The 21,311-nt window shown below is 39.1% G+C and overlaps 1 protein-coding gene across 1 annotated transcript in view; it reads right to left on the minus strand.

The window, feature by feature from the left end:
• Nucleotides 1-630: 630 nt before the first annotated feature.
• The window catches only part of rbm20 (RNA binding motif protein 20), a 39,158-nt gene continuing 18,477 nt past the window's right edge, over nt 631-21,311 (minus strand). The window contains exons 2-14 of the mRNA XM_034546031.1: nt 13,817-14,843; nt 13,257-13,321; nt 12,733-12,842; nt 12,091-12,185; nt 6,334-6,480; nt 5,762-5,893; nt 5,609-5,688; nt 4,643-5,390; nt 4,473-4,559; nt 3,728-4,337; nt 3,089-3,154; nt 1,951-2,072; nt 631-705 (exon numbers count right to left, since the gene is read on the minus strand). Coding sequence (XP_034401922.1) covers nt 631-705; nt 1,951-2,072; nt 3,089-3,154; nt 3,728-4,337; nt 4,473-4,559; nt 4,643-5,390; nt 5,609-5,688; nt 5,762-5,893; nt 6,334-6,480; nt 12,091-12,185; nt 12,733-12,842; nt 13,257-13,321; nt 13,817-14,843 — 3,364 coding nt within the window. The remainder of the gene's footprint in view (nt 706-1,950; nt 2,073-3,088; nt 3,155-3,727; nt 4,338-4,472; nt 4,560-4,642; nt 5,391-5,608; nt 5,689-5,761; nt 5,894-6,333; nt 6,481-12,090; nt 12,186-12,732; nt 12,843-13,256; nt 13,322-13,816; nt 14,844-21,311) is intronic.

The following is a 21,311-nucleotide window of genomic DNA, read 5'->3' on the forward strand; positions in this document are numbered from 1 at the left end:
AATGATTTACATTTTTACCTGATAGACATATATCATTGATGACACAATTACAGAACAGCAAGAGCCTTTAAACCCCCACATATAAATAAAGATGTAATGTTGCTATATATCTATTAAACACATACAACAAACCTGAGAATCATATTTTTAATAGAGTGAAAACATTCCTTGGCACATATTTCAAGTCATTTTGCAATCGTTATTTATCATTGTTGCTAAAATTGAGTTAAAATCAGAAAATAGACTAACATAAGCCCATACTGTAAAAACGTGTCTTCTCAGTCATTAGAGATGAGAGCAAATACATTTCCATTCCAAAGAATAACAAATGCATTTCATCACGCACAATCCAATAAAATAAGCTGTAAGAAAATTGATAAACCCCAAAAAAGCAATTCAATACTGTAGCCCCAGGTATTTACACAATTGAGATATCTCTGGTTGTCAGTGTCAATCAAGACATCCAAACATCCCTTCTTTTAAAATATCAAAACCAGTGCAATTGTCCTCATACTCTAAATATCACGTGTCACATTATCTATGCTGAAGTTGTCCATAACCTGGCACCAACAGCACACACACACATACACAGATCCTTCCTCTGCTGTTCGCTGTACAACACCTGAGAAGTCAAGCGGATGTCACTGTGCAGGTTTCAGCAACAACCCCCGACAGACTCTCCTCTGCCAGCTGGGACAGGTATTTCTGTGGAAGAAAATACAAAAAGAAATACAAAATTGTTTAATCCAATATATATCTTGTATTTATATTCAAGATCATCTTGATAAATGTCAGCATTGAGGGCAAACAACCAGCTGGTCAATCATCTCCACCAGCTGCAAGTTGGATTGTACGAAACAGTTTTTAAGCTATTTATTCGTTCGGAAGCCGGTTCCTTTTCTTATTCATCTTTTTGTGCAGCAGTTAAATACTTGGATTTAAACTGAATTGATAATAATGTTAACAATAATTAACTGAGTTGTAGTGAGTAAAGAAAAACTGAATTCTGTAGTCAAACAGGGGACATACATTGATCTAAAACAATTAACCACCAGAACACAAACACAGAGAGCTTTGACAGACAGCACAAGTGTTTAAAACAGTTTTTTTCCGTGTTGGAATGTAAATCCATCAAACGTTTGAATCGCTGCTCCTCCGGCTTGCCTCAGCTGCACAGCCGGGAGCGAGAGAAATGCAAGATGGCTCGGTGCTGAGTGGCAAATATTAAGAAACCTAATATAGTTGCAAGTTTGCATGTAATGTGTGCATGGGTTTGTGCTCGTTTGTTTGCCCATCTGACTGCATTCATACATTTTCTTTTTAGTCTATAAATTGTCAGTGAGACAAGTCTTTAAATTGCCTTGTTTGTCCAACAAACAAAGACATTTAATTTAAATTCATATAATTTTCAATTTTGAGAAATTTGATCGAGCTAAGTTTTGGCATTACACAGTCAATTAATTATCAACAATAATATTATTAGTATGAGTGTATATTAACTGTCTTTTGCAATCCTGTTTAGAAAACACCATATTTGATGTAAGATTTAAAGTAAGATGTATCCCCAAAATAAGACATGAGAAGAAAGGCCAAGAAATGTAATATAACACGCAGGTGCTGGATGTATATGAAGCGATGACTCAGCAACAGGTGGTGATCTTGTGAATCTTGCATACAGATTTGAATTTTTTATATTACATTTGGTATAGTATAACAGGTGTGACAGCTCATGCAGACATGGTGTATATGTATACTTACAGAACACACAGCGTGTCTGCACAATTTTGTTAGCATCCTCATATAATTCAGGTACGGAAGAATGAATACAATGTATAATTAAAAATCCAGATTATCATCGTCCTCCTTCTCATCATCATCATCATCATCACCATCATCACCATCACCATCCTCATCCCCTGAAGGACTGGAGTGTCACAGATCCGCGCGTACCTGTAGGTTCCTGTAATGTACGGTGCTGCGGCAGTGAGTGGTCTTTGCAGTCTCCTCACTGTTGTAGAACAGGCCGCAGAGTTTACAGTAGAAGCCGGTCCTCGGCACTACGAACTCCACTCCTATTGGACAGCAAGCACAACTATTCAAATTAAATCCCAGAACTCAGCACCTGACAGATGGTATTTACCGTAATAGCACTTGAGGAAATACAGTTGCTGCACTTTGTCTCAGTGTTTAAAATAGAAATAAAAAGGTTTAATTGTATCCAATTTTGAAGGCAAAAAAATGCTTATTTTATTCACTTTTGTCATTTTCATTCAACCAATCCAGTTAGCTATGTCAGTTTATCTGAATAAAATAAATACCCTTTTCCAACATGTATGTCTGTTATTTTTTCCTTTAAAAAATACACTGTTCAGATGAGTATCAAGGTACACTTCAACAACACGTATCTGGCTGTGACAAAAAAATAAAACATGGCAAAAACAACAACTAGATGACTCATCAGTGTTAAATTTGTCTCAGCCATGCTATCAATGGACACACACACACACACACACACACACAGACACACACACACACACACACACACACACACACACACACAAACACAGGAATAGCCAAACCCATGTGCCTGTACTGTGGACTATTGTTGTGACACTGCACTCGGGCTTATGTAAATCTCCATGTAGCGGGCTCAACATTGGCCATGTGCTTGGCCTTGTCATTCTAGCCCTAATGATAATATAAATACTCATCTCCCAGGGGTGCATTTCACAACCTGCTCACGGAAATAGGTCAGCAAGTGGTCAAGCAATTACAGTCAATTAGACTGCTAATGCAACAGGTTGTCAGTGCACTTATTAATGGTGTACATGACAACATTATATCTTCAGGACTAAATCCACAAGCTCAAGACACTATACACTTATCTCTGTGAACATCATTAAATACAGACCAGTTCAAAGACTCTTAGACTGGATTTATTACAGCCAGAGAAATCTGATCCAGTTTTACCAATATTTCTACTGCTGAATCTTTGAACTTGAGTATCTCAAATATAGTGCGTAGGGTTCCCCATTTTATTGTATGTGCAAACATTCAGGTTCAGAGTGATAATTAAACCACTGCTTACCCAAAGGGATGCTGTGTTCACTGACAGCTTTGTCTTGCTCACGAGATGGCGAGGGGGCCTCGATCTCTGTAAAACGCATGTCAGTTATATGAAAAGCACGATGCACAATACTATACAAATTGTTAGCAGAGAAATCACAGTATACGGCACACCTTTTAACCACTAATGCACCACGGAGCGTTTACTTTTACTCAACAATATATCTTTTTTGACACTAGTTTATGAAATTACATGACATAGTTGCAGGGAATATCTGAAACTATTTATTTCCTTAGGGAAGAAAAAAAATACATATTTGCTTGCAGCAATCAGTGCTGCAGAAAATGCATATCCTTTATAGTTGTAATAATAACCAGAGCTTAGTATGTCAACTACAGACCATGTTGTTGCCTTACACATTCTTAGTGCAACTCTTCTTAATTGTTTTCCTTTCAGAATGCCTTTTTTGGACCAAACATAAATAAATACATGATTAATACTTTAAATCCATCAAACCATCAGCAAATTAGTTCTTTTAATCTATCCCACAGAGAGAGACTTGACACCATCTACACCTATCCTTTAGGATGCTTCATGTAACTGAACGCTCAATCTTTCATGGTTATGCAGCTAACATTTGACTTCTTTTTTGAAAAGTACCTTTTTGATGAATGTCATCCTTGTGTTGAACCTCATTATTGATTGTTTCCGCGACATGTCCTACTTCCAGGCTTTTGCTGTCCTCTGACACACAAAAGTGATTTTCCATCGGCTCTTCTGATATCCCACTTTTGGTTACTTTATCCTCTAAACACGCATCCTCCAGCGCAGCCTTGAACTCCTCACTGGGGAAGTCAATAAGGTTGGTGATTGGCAGCTCAGGAGTCACTGGACTGAGTGTCTGGTCTTGAGGGGCTGCTGTTAAAACACTCATTGGTTTCTCATTTACAGAGGTTTCTGCCAGGTCTCCAGCATCCTCACATAACTTTTCCTGATTAGACTTTTTATTAGATGTCTTCTGCACCTCACAGGAGGAGGGGGAGGAGGAGGAGGAGGAGGAGGAGGAGCTATGTGGTGGTATATGCTCCTCCACTGCTTCTTCCTCTGCAGACTCTTTGGGGCAGGATACATACGCTTCCAGCTCGGGAAGGTCTGGCTCACTTATGGAATCATCTTCTCCTCCCACTTCATCTACAGTGACCAGTTCCTCCATGTTCTTAGGATACCAACACTCTTCATCACTATCTTCTCCACTTTCCCACTCCTTCACCTTAGAAAATGGATCGAGAAAAGTGCCATTAATACTCTACTCTGCAGTAGTAGTAACCTGGAGCTTTAAAGAGGACGTTTACAGTTCCCCTGAGAGGAGTTTGAATGTATAATTAAGATCGTAATGCTTGCTTACAGTGTCTCTTTCTTTACTACATTCATTAGACTCTTTTGGCACATTGCTTTGCTGAGGTGAAACTGATTTGTCTTTTGACTTGCGATCCTGCAAAAAGAAATACCGTAACAGCTAGAAAGATGTGCCACGTAAAGTATACAACAACAAATGATATTACAAAAGTTACTCACAGTATTTTCAGTAGTTTTTTCTTTCTCATTTTTTTCCGCAGTGATGTACCTCCTGCTTGTCTTTTTGCTCCTGTCTTTGCCTGGCGAACCCTGTCTATTGTCTTCTTGTGATCTGCGAAGGGGCTCCTCAGTTATCTCATACTCAGAATTCCTCGATCTACTGTGGTAGTCACCGCCATCCTTCCTCTTTGGCTTGGTGTCATGCCTCTGGTATGGAGGTCTGGGCGGCTTGTCTGACTTGTACGTGTGTTCCTTTGTGTAAAACTCATCCTCCATTTTCCTGTAAGAGCTGAAGGACATGCCTTGAGGGCTGCCTCGTGGGTGCCAGTCTCTGTTGCCCCTCATCCCTTCACCACCTCCTCCCCCTCCTCCTCCTCCTCCTCCTCCTCCTCCTCCTCCTCCTCCACCCTCTCGCTCATCTGCAGATCTCGAGCTGATATGATCCAAGGGTTTCTGGTAAGCCTTCCGGCGGTCAGCTGCCCGTCCATTTGGCCGATCGTCATCCACACTGCCCCCATTCCTCCATGGGTCATCCCTCTCCCTTTCGTCCTCACTCCTTCTTACATGTGATGACCAATCCCAAGAGCCCCGGCGGGGGCCCAGGCCATTGCTGTTTCTCTCTGAACCCCTGCATGGTGCTCCCTGGGGGCTGTGGGCTGAGCTGCATGATGTAAAACTGGGGCTGTGGGAATGAGGACTCAGTGAGCGGCTGATTGGGCTGCGGGAGCGTGCTCTCTCTGGCATGTAGCTGGAGAGAAATGATGGTCAGATTACAGGGAGAAATGCTCTAAAACTGCACTTTGTAATGTCATTTTGTAGATCATAAATATCCCATTGGCTTAAGTAATCATCTACAAAATGTTCATCTCAATTGATTTCCATTTTGATTTCCTTAATCGGTGACTCAAAGAACTTGGCTTCACACAAAAAAGGAGCCTGATGAAGTCGAATGAAAAGTTGCCTTACTGTTCAATTTCTTGCGTCTCATCCCTCCCCCGCTGAGAGGTGATATCCTGGATGATGGACTGAAGATCTTTACCTGGTTTCTATACAGAAAATAAATTCCAGTTAAGTAATGAGCCAACACAGCCTGCTGTTTACTTTGTTATTCAGTCTTACCTTGAGCTGCAGCTCTTTGTACCTCTTAGACATCCGTATAAGAAGTTTCTGATTGTTAATCATAGCTGGAGTAAGTTGGTAGTATTGAGCCATGGCCTGAGCTGCTTCAACATACGCCATCTCCAGAAATGCCTGATGGGAGAACATAAAATTGCTACGAACAATAATCCCCTTCTGACAGTTATATGGTTTCTCTTGCATCTGCACAATTTTGTCTCACATTTCACATGTCAGACTGGATTTAAGATAATCTTTGAAAATCCTCATCTCAAGGTATCACATTTCCTTACCATAACAGTTGCTTTAGTCCCTGAAACCAATACCACCATTTTAGTATGAAAGCTTTAAATCTGATAGGCGTGATATTATTGGCGTAATTCAGTCCTGAAACCTTAGTGAGTTGTACTGGTTCTGTACTGTTAGTTACACAGACAGTTAAAAAAACTATTTCATTTGCATTTTGAAGCATTTCTTTCAAGAAACAGTATTCACAAGATCAACATCTGTCTTGGAACTTGTCAGGACAGAAATCTGTGAAAAAGATGCTTTGATGAACAGTAATATTTGTGTACCTGATGAGTAGAGCGCATGAGAAGGTAGTTGGTGACTTTGCCGAAGGGCAGTCCCAGGTTGATGACGTCATTCTCTGTGCAGCTGCCCTCAGGGAGGTTGCAGATGTGGACGACTCGCCCAGCTGTGGCCTTTCTGGGTGGAAATGTCTGCAAGAAATATAAAAAATTACAACCATGAATATTGTTTTAGGTTTCACACAGACCATTGTTAAAAATCCAGTATATCAATATATAGCCACATCCTGCTTACAATAACATTAACATCATGAACAGTATATTCTGGGCTAGTCATCTGGTTTTGTTCAGTTGTTAACTTAGGGTGCAAACCTGCCAACACAATAATAAAGACAGGACTTCTGGGATCCTGGTGCACTGAACCCATGTGTTTAGTTGCAATGCGCAAGCTAACTGCTCCAAGCAGAGCGCCTCCTTTTCTATTTCTTCATGGGTAATTATACAAGACATAACATGTAACTATGACAGTTAGGGAGCTTTCAAACTCCACTTTTGACACAGCAAGTGATTATGTAAAGCAAGGCTTAACTCTCAACTGGATACACAGAAATAAAACAGATTAAATCAATATGTATCTTCTCATCTAACTGTTAGCTTGATGACAAAAACTAAAAACCTCCAAAAGTGTTGGTGTGCTCTTTTAACAATCTGTACAGCACATCAGAGTTAATCCTACTGTAGGACACTAGTGTGTCTAACATTAGTGTAACACTACCACACAGGATGTCATGTCAGTTTCACTCCTCAATACAACTCACCTCATTCCATCTATTAATAGTTACTTGGCAGTAGTGCAGCAGTGATAATGAAAGTTTACTTGTTTGGATTTAGAGACTTGTCAGCTGACTGGCCTCAGACATTTGACACATTTGACACAAATCCCTCTGAGCTGCCAACTATAGCGGCTTGCATTGATTTTTTAACTTAAAAGAAAGTGTAAAGTAAATTATATTTGTCTTCATGGAGACACACAGAAGGCTGCATAGAGACAGTACAGAGATGGTTAAATTAATTTAACCTGCTTTGGTTTTAGATATTTCATTATCATTAGACACTTTATTGCTCTATTAATATTTTTTATTTTTATAGATTTTTTTTTTAAGGCAGATACTGTTAACAGTCTTCCTTTCTTTATCTTTTCAGATTGGTCTAGACCTGAATTTCCCCTATGTGGACTCAAAGCCCCCACCTTTGTCCCCCTCCATCTCTTTCCAAACAGCCATGCTAAGAAGGTAACACAGATAATCTAAATAACTAGCTTTACACATAGCAGGGAGCCAGGATGCTGTGGAGGAGCATGTGAAGGAAAAGACAGGCGTTCATGCATTATATGCATCCTTTATAGTGTAGTTGTTTCACCTTTTCCATTAGTTCCCCAGAACAATTTACTTGCTACATTTATAACTCAAAAAATGCAAAGGCAAGTTCCACCGACTGATTTAATCGGTCTATCTTTATTCATCATTAAACTAGACGTTGGACATACCGTTTGACACCTCATGTTCCCCTAACATCAATGCAGAATGCGGTTGTATATTCAGAGCATCATATCTTGGAGTCTTATTTCTGCAACCATTGTGCTGCCACTGCAAGTTTTCCAGTTCCCCTCGTCCTCCTCCTCCTCCTCCTCAGACAGACAGTTACATGTGCGAGACAGACTCGGGTCCAAAAACCATTTCGGGCCAGAAAGTAGGATCTCTGTTTTTACGGGGACTTTCTTCAGGGAAACCACTAACACTAACGTACGCTTCACAGTGGGTCTAACAGTGTGATGTGTAGAATGTAAACATTTTACAATTTAAAATTCACGTTACTATGCATGTTGAAACATAATCAGTTAATAAACTGACTTTCTTTTAAAAGGGTACTCAACTCTTTTACAATGTGGATATTATATATTATTGCAGTTATTTATATTCACAAACTGTTCAGAAGATCCATATAACTATCAATACAACTATCAGCCAGATCCCTGAATTGCTATGGCACAAGTGAATGGTTTCTGGACAGCAGATGAGAAGAGCAATAATTCTATCAACAGCTCTGTGCCATCACCAGGACACACAAAGGTCAGTGCAGGTTGGGGTCAATAAACAGATCCAGGAATAGGCTGTTTATGTCCTGGGGATATTAGAGAGAACAAGAGTCTTGCTTACTGCACTCACTAATGTCTGACCCGTAAAATATTTTCTGTGTCTGGAAGCTCAGACAGTTTCACCACAGCATTGATGTCACAGTCAAGGTTGGCTCAGGCTTTAAACAGTAGCTGTTTCAGTTAACTGCAAATCGGCATCACAGGGAGGCGCCACACACACTGCCAGGGTCTCCTTAAATGGTCTAGTATTGGACTTTCAACAAAAACAAAGAAATTTCATTGAAGCAACACCTTTACCGAAACAATGTTATGGTTTTATGCTTTAAATCAGAAAACTGGTTATGCACTCACATTTACTATAGTTTGATTCTAAGAATTTAGAATGAACCTGGTCAGCTCCAAAACTGGAAATTAACTATGATTAAAAAATTTTCTTAGATTCTCCATGATATTTGCTTCCTCGCATCTTAATTTGACATTCTTTTTATTCATTGAGACAATAGGAACAAATACACATTGTTTTCCCTTCAATGTATTTTTTCCAGAAATCTACCAATTAGACAATTGTCACCCTAAACTACGGTCAACCGAGGTAATGCTTTACCTGCCAGGGTGTGTTCAGTCATATATTCTATAGCTAAAATACTTTGAACACTACCACCTACTGAACTAGGGCCAAATGGCAGAAAGGATGACAACCATTTCACACTGACTGCTTTCCTGTTTTCACTGACAGCGTGATGACTATCATTAGCTGGAATCTCTCCACAGGACATGTGTGTTTATTTGTACAAAGCAGGATCCATGTTGGAGGATCCAGGGAGATAGTCAGTCTAGTTTCTCCCCACAATCCTTCGCAGAGCGCTCACGCGCCGATTCCTCAGATCGCTTTCCCCGTCTCTCACCATTCTGAAATGTTACACCACTGCCTTTGGGTTTTGACCAGAGGGTCTTAAGGTCTGTGCTTCTCACAGCAGTTAGCTGTAAGCCTGTGTTTATCTCTGTTTAAGTTGTCTTATCACATAAAGCTACTGTATTTTCTGCAGTCCAAACTTAGGACTGCTTTATGTGCAAGCATGCAAAATATATGCTTGGATGTGCTAATGCACGCATGTGTGAGCTTCTCCATACAGGTTGTGCACATTTCTGTTCATTTTAACTTTCATATACAAATATACGTAAATTAAATTAAAAACATTGAAAATAAATTCACAAATTTATATTGCATGCGGTGGTGCATGTGCTTTAAAACAGGGCTTTAAAACCAGTAAAACCCCACCTGTTCTGCTTCAACAGGTGTGTGTTTATAGCAACCAACATTAGCTCATGTAGCACAGCCTTTAAATATTTTCCCACCGCTACAATAAAACTCTTTGTCAAAAACCGACCAATGACTTTCAAGTTACTGAGTTCAGGCTCCTGTTAAATTGGCTGCCCTGGCAATGAAGAAAAGAAAGGGCTGATACGAAACAGCAGAGTCACGCATGTTTGTTGGTAAGGAAGAAGTGGTTTTACAGTGGAAGGGATGTAAATTAAACAACATGGCCGTACTCAGAATCTGCATCTGCCTTTGTCGACTATACAAGTCTTTATTCTTAGATCCTAAACATAATCCTTTACAAAGCCCAAAATGTCCTTTATATCTGAATCTTACTCTTCACTATATACACATACACATTTTAAAGGTGACCAGATAAGATGTTACATGAAAAAGATAAGTAATAGCTAGGATATATATATATATATATATATATATATATATATATATATATATATATATATATATATATATATATATACTTCACTGAGCCAGCTGTCAGTAGCCTTGAATGGACAAACCAAACACTGGCTCTAGATAGGGCCTTCCCCTTTTTGTTCGTGTTTTCATATTGGCTGATGAAACCTTTTTTTATAAATATATATATTATATAAAATCCTAATACATATTAATTATTAGTTAGGCAAATAAAAAACTGCATCCTACATTTGTTTAATAGTGTGTACTATGTGTGTAATGTGGCTTAATTCAAGAGCTGATGTATTTTTTTGGCCTGAACATTTTCTGTATGGTATGTTCCAAGAACTGTACAATACTCAATAGACAGTGTGTACAGTATGCATCTGTGTGCAGGTATGTGTCTGTTAAGTTATGCCAACTGACTGTTGAAAGCTGCGTGCTGGGCACTAAAGATGGCTTTCCACAGGTTTACTGGGGGTGATTTTCACCTCGCTCATCATCTGCTGCCTTGTGCTTTATTAGGACACGTGCCTTCGTGATGGACGCCTATCAACAGCTGCTGTTTTTCAACCCCAGAGCTATGGGGCAGCAAGCAGTGACAAATCTTTTCTGAATAATACTCAAATTTAATTGTAGCCAAAAGCAAAGTGATGAGATTAACATGAGCTTTTCTTCAGTATTGGTACCCTTGACACATTCCTACAATGTATTATATGAATACCCTCCAAGTTTTAAAACAAAGTAAGTTGACTCTGTTCATAAAAATGAATAGTCTTATAGTTGTTAAATAAACTTCTGTCTGTACAATATGGATAAAACTTTCTGGACTAATACTCATTTTCAGTTATTTTTCTTTTTACCACATCGTGCCATGAACTGCAGATGCCCTTCAGCAGCTTATTCAAATCCTGCATCAGCACCCAAAAGAGCTGCATTCAGTTAAAGTGATTGAATTAAGGCTTTGTCACATGTTTAAGTAGAGTAAACATTATTTCTGAAGTGCAAATAATCACTTTCAGTTAGGTCTTACGTGTGTGCTGTAGTTGGAACATTTGCCTGTGCACGGCTTATGTGGACAGCTGCTTTATGAACCAGTTTCTGTTTTGACATGCGTATAATTCAAGACACTGCTGAGCTTCAGTCCAGTTTTACAGTAGGACGCACTTACAAATGGAAAATGTGTCCCCCTAATGAAACCATTAATGTAAGTAACAATAACAAGTAGGATAACACAACAGATTAAAAAAATTAAGAATTTTAAATATAAATTTACAAATGTCCACTTCCATATAACAACTCCCTAAAAACATACGTTTGTGTCATATAAACCCATTTACCGCTTACATTGTTTCCAGGGGCTGAATAAGTTAAAAGTAAAGGGGTTAAAATAAGGGTATTATTTCTTTTCTAGCCAACATTTGAATGACACGGAGTGAAAAAGAGTTGTCCAGCCCGGACAAAGCCTGCCGTTGGGCCCCAGCAGCTGTCAACAAGAACATCTGTGTCTATTAATTAAGCAAACACCTTCTGGCTTCAACCATTACACACTTTGTAGACCTTTTCCTGCTGCTGAGCAACACATTATTTTAAGAAACACAGAAGAGCGGCAGTATTAAACGTAATTAGAGATTCAATATAATGATGTATCATCTTACTCTGCACCAAAGAACACCGATGGAAGCAGGCCAGTGTCCTCTGAGTCTATTATTGCAGCAGTCATTGTTAGAGTCAAATATTAATCATTAATCACCATGAATCAAAGATATGATCAAGGTATAGCCGTGTTCATATTCAAGAATGACAGCTGGTCCTTTTCAATGGCATTCTTCAAAGCCGGTCACAAAATGGGATTCATATGTCAAGGGCAAACCATAATAATCCTGAGAAATAAAACATACATTTGTCTGACCTTTGACTCTGTCTGGTGTGAGACGAATCCTGTGTCTGCCGTGGGATACGTCTTCATGGCTGCAACGTATGATGCATTGGCTCCTGTAGATGCATCTGTGGAAACCATTTTAAATTTTGATTTAATTATCTCTGCATACAGTCGACCAAATGTGGTATCAAGTTATTTGTTGACATGCATTGTTATAAATACAATTTTAAAAGTAAATCATTCAAATCATTATTATTATTTTTTCTTTTTATTATTTTTTGTTGTTGTATAATCCTGGAATTTTAAAACACTGGTTGACACAAAACATGCATCGGTGCTAATAGTGGCATCTGGCAAGTATGATGATACTTTACTGTCAATATACTCTCAGGTTCTCACTTTTATAATGTGTGCACCAACAACTGCATATTACGGTTTGGCTTAATGTTGTGGTCCACCATATTTCGGATGTTTATTCAGCAGACATCAATGTAACAGAATACACTGTGTCAAGTTATAAAAACATGATGCCTGATGCTCTCACGTAATTCTAAAAATACTGCCTGACCTCCATCTATTACTCCGTTCCACATATTCCAGCAATCAGATAAACATCCCTCTAACATTGCTAACAAAGAGAGGTCGGTTGTGGTGACATATGGGTTACACTACCTTGACTTGCAGCCGAGTAGACCATGGAGTTCGTCCCTCCGTGGTTCAGAACTCCATCAGAAGACCTGCCGACAGCGTAGTGAACAGCTCCAGCCGATACCACCGGCGCACTGCAACAATCAGAGAAGGCTGATTTTAGCTGCCTCTCCCCCGCCTTGCTCGCTCATATCTTGTGACAGGGCTCATATTCATTCAAACATCAAGCCAGCTGTATATAGAGCAAAGAAAAGCAAAATAAAATGTTCCAAACTCCCAAGAGAGATATTGCTCTGAACTGATCTGCATAGTGCTAAAACTACAACAAACACACATTATTAACACAGTGTATTGGGAAATTACAAAACATGTTCACCTACAATTGTTTGAAAATCAACCTCAAAACCAAATGGCCCGTGTAATGCCAATAGCTTTGTGACCATCTTAAATTGTCACTCAGTAGTAAAACAAGTTGCTGTGGAACATTTTTCCAATCACAACCAACTTTCAACTCTGCCCAATACATTTTGGAGTTGCAAAAAACTCACCTTTCGTTTGTGTACAAGGTACGGTTCTGCAGGTGTAGTTTTCCCTTCACATGCTGGTCCCAGTCCTAAAACACACACACACACACACCATCCAAACATAGTCTCAGACAGCTTGGAAATACTGGAAGCTCACTGCCGGCCCTCCCATGGTAGGTCTTACATACCCCTTGTACAAGCTCATGTCTGAGAGCAGTTAAAGAGACAACATCTTGGATTGGTTAGTTAGTGGCTGACCCTTAAATCAAAACATTTAGCTACAGGATAATTGCTATTTTCAGGTTGAAATGACAATTTTCTGATCCGAAGCCAGGACATTAACCCATTTTAGTGGTTGGAAAACCATATGAGCATCACATGACTTATTTGAAGAAAAACTTGCCCATTTGTTGAATTCTCCATTCTCTATTTTCAATTAAGATGTGAGCTGAAAAATGTCAAACTTGCAGGTAAATCATTCTGTATAGTTTCAGGCATTACAGTTACATGTCTGCTAAGAAAACAAACAACTACTCAAACATTTACAGGCAGGCATTTCTATTTTGAGTGATCAGTTCACTTACCTTGAGGTTGTAGACCTTCTTGTCACAGATGCTACACTGGTGTGGCAGTTGAGTGGGCGTGACAGCATGGTAATCATTGACTTGGTAGGCCTGAAGTGTCCTGGTACCTGAAGATAGGCTTTCCTCGCTTCCATGCAGGGGCTGGTAGCCCCCAAACCCCTGCGAGCCACTTGAAGCAAAAGAGGAAACCCCACTACTGGCATTGAACTTGGGGTCAGGGGTTGGCTCCTCGGGGTTATACAGTTCCGTTCTGGACCGAATTGGCTGCCCTGCTGCTGTCCACACATTGGCAGCATTAGAAACCCTATCCACCCCTCCAGTGTGACTCAAGTTAGCGGGGCCTTTCCATTGCTCCTTATGACCAGTGGAGTTATAAACATTCATGTTCTGCTCATTGGCACTAAACCCAGCTTGTTGTCCCATCCCATAGAAATCTCTCGGAAAACCAACATTGTTCATGTTTTTTGCCTGAGTGTTAATCACTGTGTACTGTCCATCACCAGCTGTGGCTGACGCTCCAGATGTTCCACCAACTAAGTTGTACTGAACACGCCTGTCAGTATCAGAAGGATAAGTTGACGCTGATGTTTTACCATACTCCGCACCCTGTTGGCCCACTGTCCCCCCTCCACCAGGGTGGTTCAGTCTCACATTCCCTGGGTTTTGGTTGAATCCCCCCCCAACCAAGGCCCCCAATGCTGAATTTGAAGAGGAAAAACCTAGCACCCCCGTGGGGAAGGCACCCTGAGGGTTCCCAACCATAGTGGTCCGTAGTTGATTGAACAATGGTTGGGACATGGCGACATTGGAAAGAACCTGATTGAGAACAGTGGCAGCAGTGGCTGAATTGCCACCGTGAGCCAGTTTCAGGCGATGAAGGGTCAGCTGAGCCTGGAGCTGAGCGAGCTGGAGGCTGGCTGGGGTCAGGAGGAGCTGCTGGTTCTGCTGCTGAGCTCCCACCTGCACACCGGCTGCACCTGCCAGGAAGCACTTCTTATCGCCGTTGTCCACAGGCACCGTACTGATGCTATAGGGGAACAAAAAAGAAACATTACATACCCCAGGAATCTCAAAGGACAAATCCACTCGCCTTGTTAGATCTCACAGAATAGCTGAGAAGGTAACTAATTGTGTCAATGAACGGCAGCTATGTTATATTGGCTATTTTAATTAATAATATAACTACAAAATGACATTGACTTATTAGCCCACTGCTTTCCTTTTCTTATTGGCATTAACTGTTAGAAAGTTTCAGCTCCCCATAGTCACACAATAGTGTTCCCCACAGTGAGCGCCTTCTAATAAGGCGAATCAACCAGCAGATGGGATGGAGTTGGGCACAGCCATCTGCTGTCTGTCAGTATGGCTGAGTTTAGGATAAACCAAAGGAAATAATCAGTGCCAAGATGTATTACACAGACGGTTGCTGTTCTCCCACATAATAATGGAAAGCAAATGTATTTACGTTGTGTGGCAGTAGAGGAAAGATGGCTATGTCAGCTGGGTTGCAGAACAACGTGCCAAGAATATCTCATATTTTATAATTCCATAGTGTCTTTTCTGTACACCTTCTCTGGTAAGTTATCATCAACCAAAGTTTGTAAACCCTAGGCTTCTCAACCTCTGTTTGTCTCCTGGTTTCAGACATGATTGTCCAGATTACGAGTAAAATCCCCTCCGAGGTCAGTGAACAATTCCTGCGGAAGTTCTTCACTAAGACCGCAGAGATAAGTAGCCTACAATGTTTCACTAGACTGGCACTTTTATCATGGACAGACTCCCTGAATCTCCTCCGATAATTAATTAATGTTGCTCTTCCTACATTTCTGACATTTCTTTAACCGGTGCTATCACATACAAACAAAGCATTGCAAGTGTAAGCTAGCAAGAACAAAATTAATGTTGCAATCTCTACAACAGCTCTCGCTACTTTCACATATAGTTCATACATTGTTTCAATGAATTCTAACCTACATATAGAACATGATGGACTTCACCATCCACAAAGAGGTCACACCACACCTACCGTGGACCGGGGTGTTGCAACATAATTTAAATTTCTCGCATGAAGAGAGAGTAGTTGAAGTAGGAGAGGGACAGCTGTATCAAGCACGGTTCAGATATCAATAGGTTAGCTGTGCAGCGGCCATTTTCCTACTGCTATACTGTTCCGTACAACAGGTTCTAACCCAAACTGTTAATAGAACCACTTAGAACCGCATCCGCAACCGGTGCCGTGACCCTGTTTGACTGGCCTGTCCTTTTCTGATGAGTGCTCTCACGATCCGTCTAAACTTAGTCGACTCAACTATTCATCACATCATCTATGCTGAACACCTGACACTGCCCTATCTATAAAGTGCTCCGAACAACCCTGCTAAAAGGTGGCAGGCCAATTCCATGAGACGTGGTGAAATCCTAAATTGTTCAGACACAAGATTTGTCAGCCACAAAGTTTGCATGCAGAGACACGGATGCACTGCATTATGGTTATTTGTCATCACGTTTTCACAGATTCTTCTGAAAATGTTGTACTGCACATGACGAGAGAAGGATTATAATAGAAAGAGTTCTGGTTGTCCTTTTTAAATACAGGGGAAGAAGAAGAGACATTTGTAAATATGAATTTATGCAACTGAATCTTGCAGAGGATTATCGCCTCCAGGTCTGTCTGGCTTATGTAGTTGTGCTGTGGTTTTGCGATTACATTGCCACTTCATAAAATCATCATATAACAACCATAATTTATACTCAAAGCTATATTGAGCTATAGAATTACCCTGCTGTCAACATAAGGTCCTGGAATCAAACCCCTTGAGATTGAAAATTAAAACTCAAAACTAACGGGACAAAATGAAAAATATTAAAAACTTTATATTTTAGAGAAAAAGTGGATAAACTCCACTAAGCTGCTATTATATATATTTTTAAACATTTAATCACATCCATTATTGTCGCTCCACTGATTTTACACATGGTAGATGACATAATGACATAATACACATTTTATGAAAACCTAATTTAGGGTAGCTTAAGTCACTAAAAGTGTTCCTGATATAAAAGCTGAATGTTGAAAAATACATTAAAATATTTTTTTCCTGATGTTTCAACAATTTTTCCTGATGTTTCAACAATTTTTCAAATATTCAAATATTTTTGCTGCGTTTGCATTTCTTCCTTTGTTCAGAAAACATTTTTACAACAACAAGTTGTATTATTATTTATTATTAGAAAACAGCTGGCTAAAATATGTGCACTAAGTTAAAGAACCAGGTGGTTTGCATGGTTTAAGTTTTATGTATCTGTGATACATACAATAACAAAAACATAAAACAGACCTATAATAAAATCACATACCACAGTCTAAGGAGTTACACGTGTAATTATGATAGCTGACTCACTTTTGGACAATTGACAGTTATTAATTTCACTGCCAATTGTCCACGCTCTTAAGTGAGCAAGCATGCTGATGGAGAGATATACTTACGCCATTCCAGCTGATGACTCACAGCTATAAATACTGGAGCTGCCCTCCCGACTCACACGTCCTTAAAAGACTAATATGGACTCCTGTGCTCCTGGCACAGTGTGTCGACACTTTAGACCAATTTTGTGATGAAGAAAGGGACAATAGGTCTCGAGATGGATGGGCAGAGAGAAAAGCTTGTAGGGAGAATCCAGTGTCACAGTGTTACTGTGATTTAATTATCTTATTTTGCAATAGTGGACAAAGCCTGGAAACATTCCTACTACTACAACTGCTGTGGAATATCTACCTTTTCTCATTTACATTAATTTATAATCCATTTTTTTTTAAATGCGAGTTGTAGTGCATTAGTAGAATATTTGTTATCAAAGAGTACCAGAGAGATTAGCTAAATATGTGTAGTATCTCTAATGTGTATACAACCCTACAAATGAATTAGTTGCTCTTTTTGGTTAATGACACATTTAAAAACTCAAGTGATTCAGAAATTGGGCAACACTTACTAAATCTGCTAAAGCAAGCGCATTGTTTGGTCTCTGCATTTGGGCAGATCTTATTTATGTATAATCTACATCTTGTTATCATAAACTTGAACTAGGAACACAAATGGCTTAAAAAAAACACAACAAACATTGAGCAAAAAGTTTACTTTCAAGAATATTTGTTAATTTATCTAATGCTGGGGACCAGAGCTTACATTAGGCTTTCAGTAGCAGTAAAAAAAGCGAATGATTAATAATAATAACAATAATGACATTTATCAGTAGTGATAAAGTCAGTTGTATTAGGAAGAAAACACATTTTAGAGACATAATTTAAATGACATAAAATACATCTTAAAGGCCTTTAAAAAATGCATTTATATATTTAGAAACTATTTCTGGAAAGTTTAACCAACTTCTAAGTTGTACCAGAGAGCTTGGATCAAGGTCTATTTACTGTAAGTTCTCATTATTTTTAATCTTGTTACACTCTATTGTTATTGAAAACTTTATGTATGAAATAATCATTTAATATACAGATATCATTATTGGCTGTGATTTATGTTTTAGATTTTTCAAATGAAAAGCCAGTCTGTTCTTCCTGTGTAACGGTTGCTCTTCGAGACTGAACCCCTGACAGCTGAAAAAAGCCCCTCACAGTCAAAGCCATGTTCTGGACGAGCTCATTAGCCGAGTCTTAAGAATAGCGTCATGTGGTCATTTAAATACTGCACAAAAACTCATTTCTGTTCTGTTTCACACTTTAAAAGCAGTATTTGTATCGTTGTAGTGAATGTACGACATACATGAGTTGGAAGTAGCAGAATGCGTTATTACCTTTGTCTGCAGGGTTCAGAGTCCATGTACTTTCTCAGCTCACAATGCTTTAACCTGCACGAGGCGTATACAGAAAAACACTATAGGTCAAATCAAGTCAACTTATCTATAGATATATCTTTCTTTTATGGCCATTTGACCTGAGTGAAATTGTAATCTTTCTGATTTGTCCCATTTTATTTGATCCACTCTGGTAATTCTGCCTTTGCAGACTTTTCTTTCTTACTTTGACCAAGTATCCACTACATGAACATGGGAAAGTGTACATTTTACATTGAATAAAGTGACAATGAGTAGGCTTCCCTGTTAACTGTCCAGTGCCGGTCTACAGATACATTTGTTTAAAACAAACATCTAAATACATTTTCCATTTAAGCAAATATTCAAATATTATGGTTGAAATGCTCCCGAGGCCAGACTCCAATCAACCGAGTAAAGGTAACAATTAAAAATGAACAATTATTGGCAACAATTTACTCCTCAATTTACTGTTCAAATTGAACAGTAACCCACTGCTGCATCATTCATTTTGCAAAAAAAGGAAATTATCTGAATTATAACATTGATATCAATAGAAAGCCACAACATTCAATTTTAAAACTAGAAATAACAAAATGCAAAATATTTCAACTAATCTGAAAGGTCAACATCTCTCTGTGCACATCTCAACAAATGATTTACCCAGCGGCCTTCCAACACGATAGAAGTTATGGTGACACTTTAAGCAAACTGCATCAAATATGTATATTTCATCAAAACAATTTTGAAATTACAAATCTATTCTGTTTTGAAAGTCTAATTCTGAGTCACATTGTCCTCTCAAAACCACACAGACACACACACACACACACACACACACACACACACACACTCACTTTGACAAAGATCTGAGGCAGCTCCGTAGTCATAACAAAACGCCACATGGGCCCAATCCGTTCACAGAGCCTCAATGCAGGAAGTAACAAATTAGAGGAAGGATTCAAGTCCAGCGACAGAGTCCACTGAAACATCCAACAAAATATTCCACAATGTCCAAACATACCGCAGCTCTACAGACGGCTATAAATCGTGCCTCACTGCCGACCGCTCAACTCAATGCAGCTGACAAGACTTACCACCTCGTACACTGCACGACAACAGTCGTCCAGTGCACCTGGACGTATTGCAGAAACACACCAACCTTGACAAGACAGGCGGCGGAGGTCCAAGCTGCACCTCTGACACTAAAATCTGCACTGCTTGTCTGCAGCCTGACCTCTGTCTCTGTCTGAGACTGACGCGTAAGTCTCTACCCACCAACATGACGACTATGCTGGCACATGTACATTAGCATAACATCACGTCTAGTGGTCTTCACCCTATGTGGGTGACGCTGCTCCCCTGCATGTGATGAAAAGTCACAAGTGGTCGGTATGTGTGTGTGTGTGTGTGTGTGTGTGTGTGTGTGAGAGAGGACCAACATGGGAACGTATTCACTGTGGAGGCCTTGCACGGCGGCGGCAGTTTGGTCTACATAGAGATTAATGTGGAGTCGTCAGTCTGGTTCAAAGTAGTAGAAAACACTAACAGCAAAATGACTATTAATCTACTGCCACATCCAATTTTTTGTGGTATCAAATCCCTCCTCTCAAAGGCATATGAATTGCATTTTCTTTTAAGAACTCCAAACCACTAACAAATACAGCCCGTTTTGTTGGTGAGGTTTGATGGACAAAGAACATAATGTTATGTCCACACTCATCTCAGTCACCGTGGATGTTGTAGCTCTGCAATAAGGATTAATTGTGTGACTTCTTCTATACTTTGAAAAAAATGTATCCCCATCCATTCCAAAAGGGAAATCCCCCAGATGAATGAAGTTATCGATACTGGCATTACTCGTCATAGGTTTAAACAACAATAAAAAGTTAATATGAAATTTAGTAACTTGAAAAGTGTTATGTGAGCTAACACTTCATATCATGTCCTCCATTTAACTGTATGCAGAATTTATTTTTCCTTTGAACATTTAACAAATCTAAAAATATTTTCGATATTATATATTAATATTTTAATATAATATTTTTAATCATTACCAGAAATTAGCATAAGCATAAAAAGATATTTAAAGTAAAGTCGATCCATAAGCCAACTGTTGACTCTTCCATATGAATGATTCAACAAGCTATTTATTATTCCTATGTTCACAGAAATGTTTGCCCTTCAACAGATAAATTATTATAAATATCAAAGGTATTTTTTGAATACCTCTTATTAATATACCATTTCATAAAAGGGCTGTTTGGATTTCAGTTTTATGTTCTATCACACATCAATTAAAGATGGCAAAAAATGGAATGCAATTTAATGTAATTATTTTCCTTTTATTACCTTTTTGTCTATTTTTATATTTTATTGCAAAGCAATGTTATTAACAATTACTCAGAATTACTCAGAATGATTGTCTCTTGCAGACAAAACCAAGAAGTACACAGACAGATATTCCATAAATCAAAATATCGTACAACTACATACATGTACACCAACAATGGCATCTACTGTATTAATCATTTTTCATTTCTGCCTCCATCCATAGATTTTTAGCAACTGTAAATGAGTGCTTTACATAATCACACAAGCATTCATCTCCGACGGAGAAATCACCCTGACAGATTTACAGTCACTCCATCTGTTAGCGGCACACCCCGAC

This window comes from Cyclopterus lumpus, chromosome 1 (assembly GCF_009769545.1).
Source record: "Cyclopterus lumpus isolate fCycLum1 chromosome 1, fCycLum1.pri, whole genome shotgun sequence".
NCBI lineage: Eukaryota > Metazoa > Chordata > Actinopteri > Perciformes > Cyclopteridae > Cyclopterus > Cyclopterus lumpus.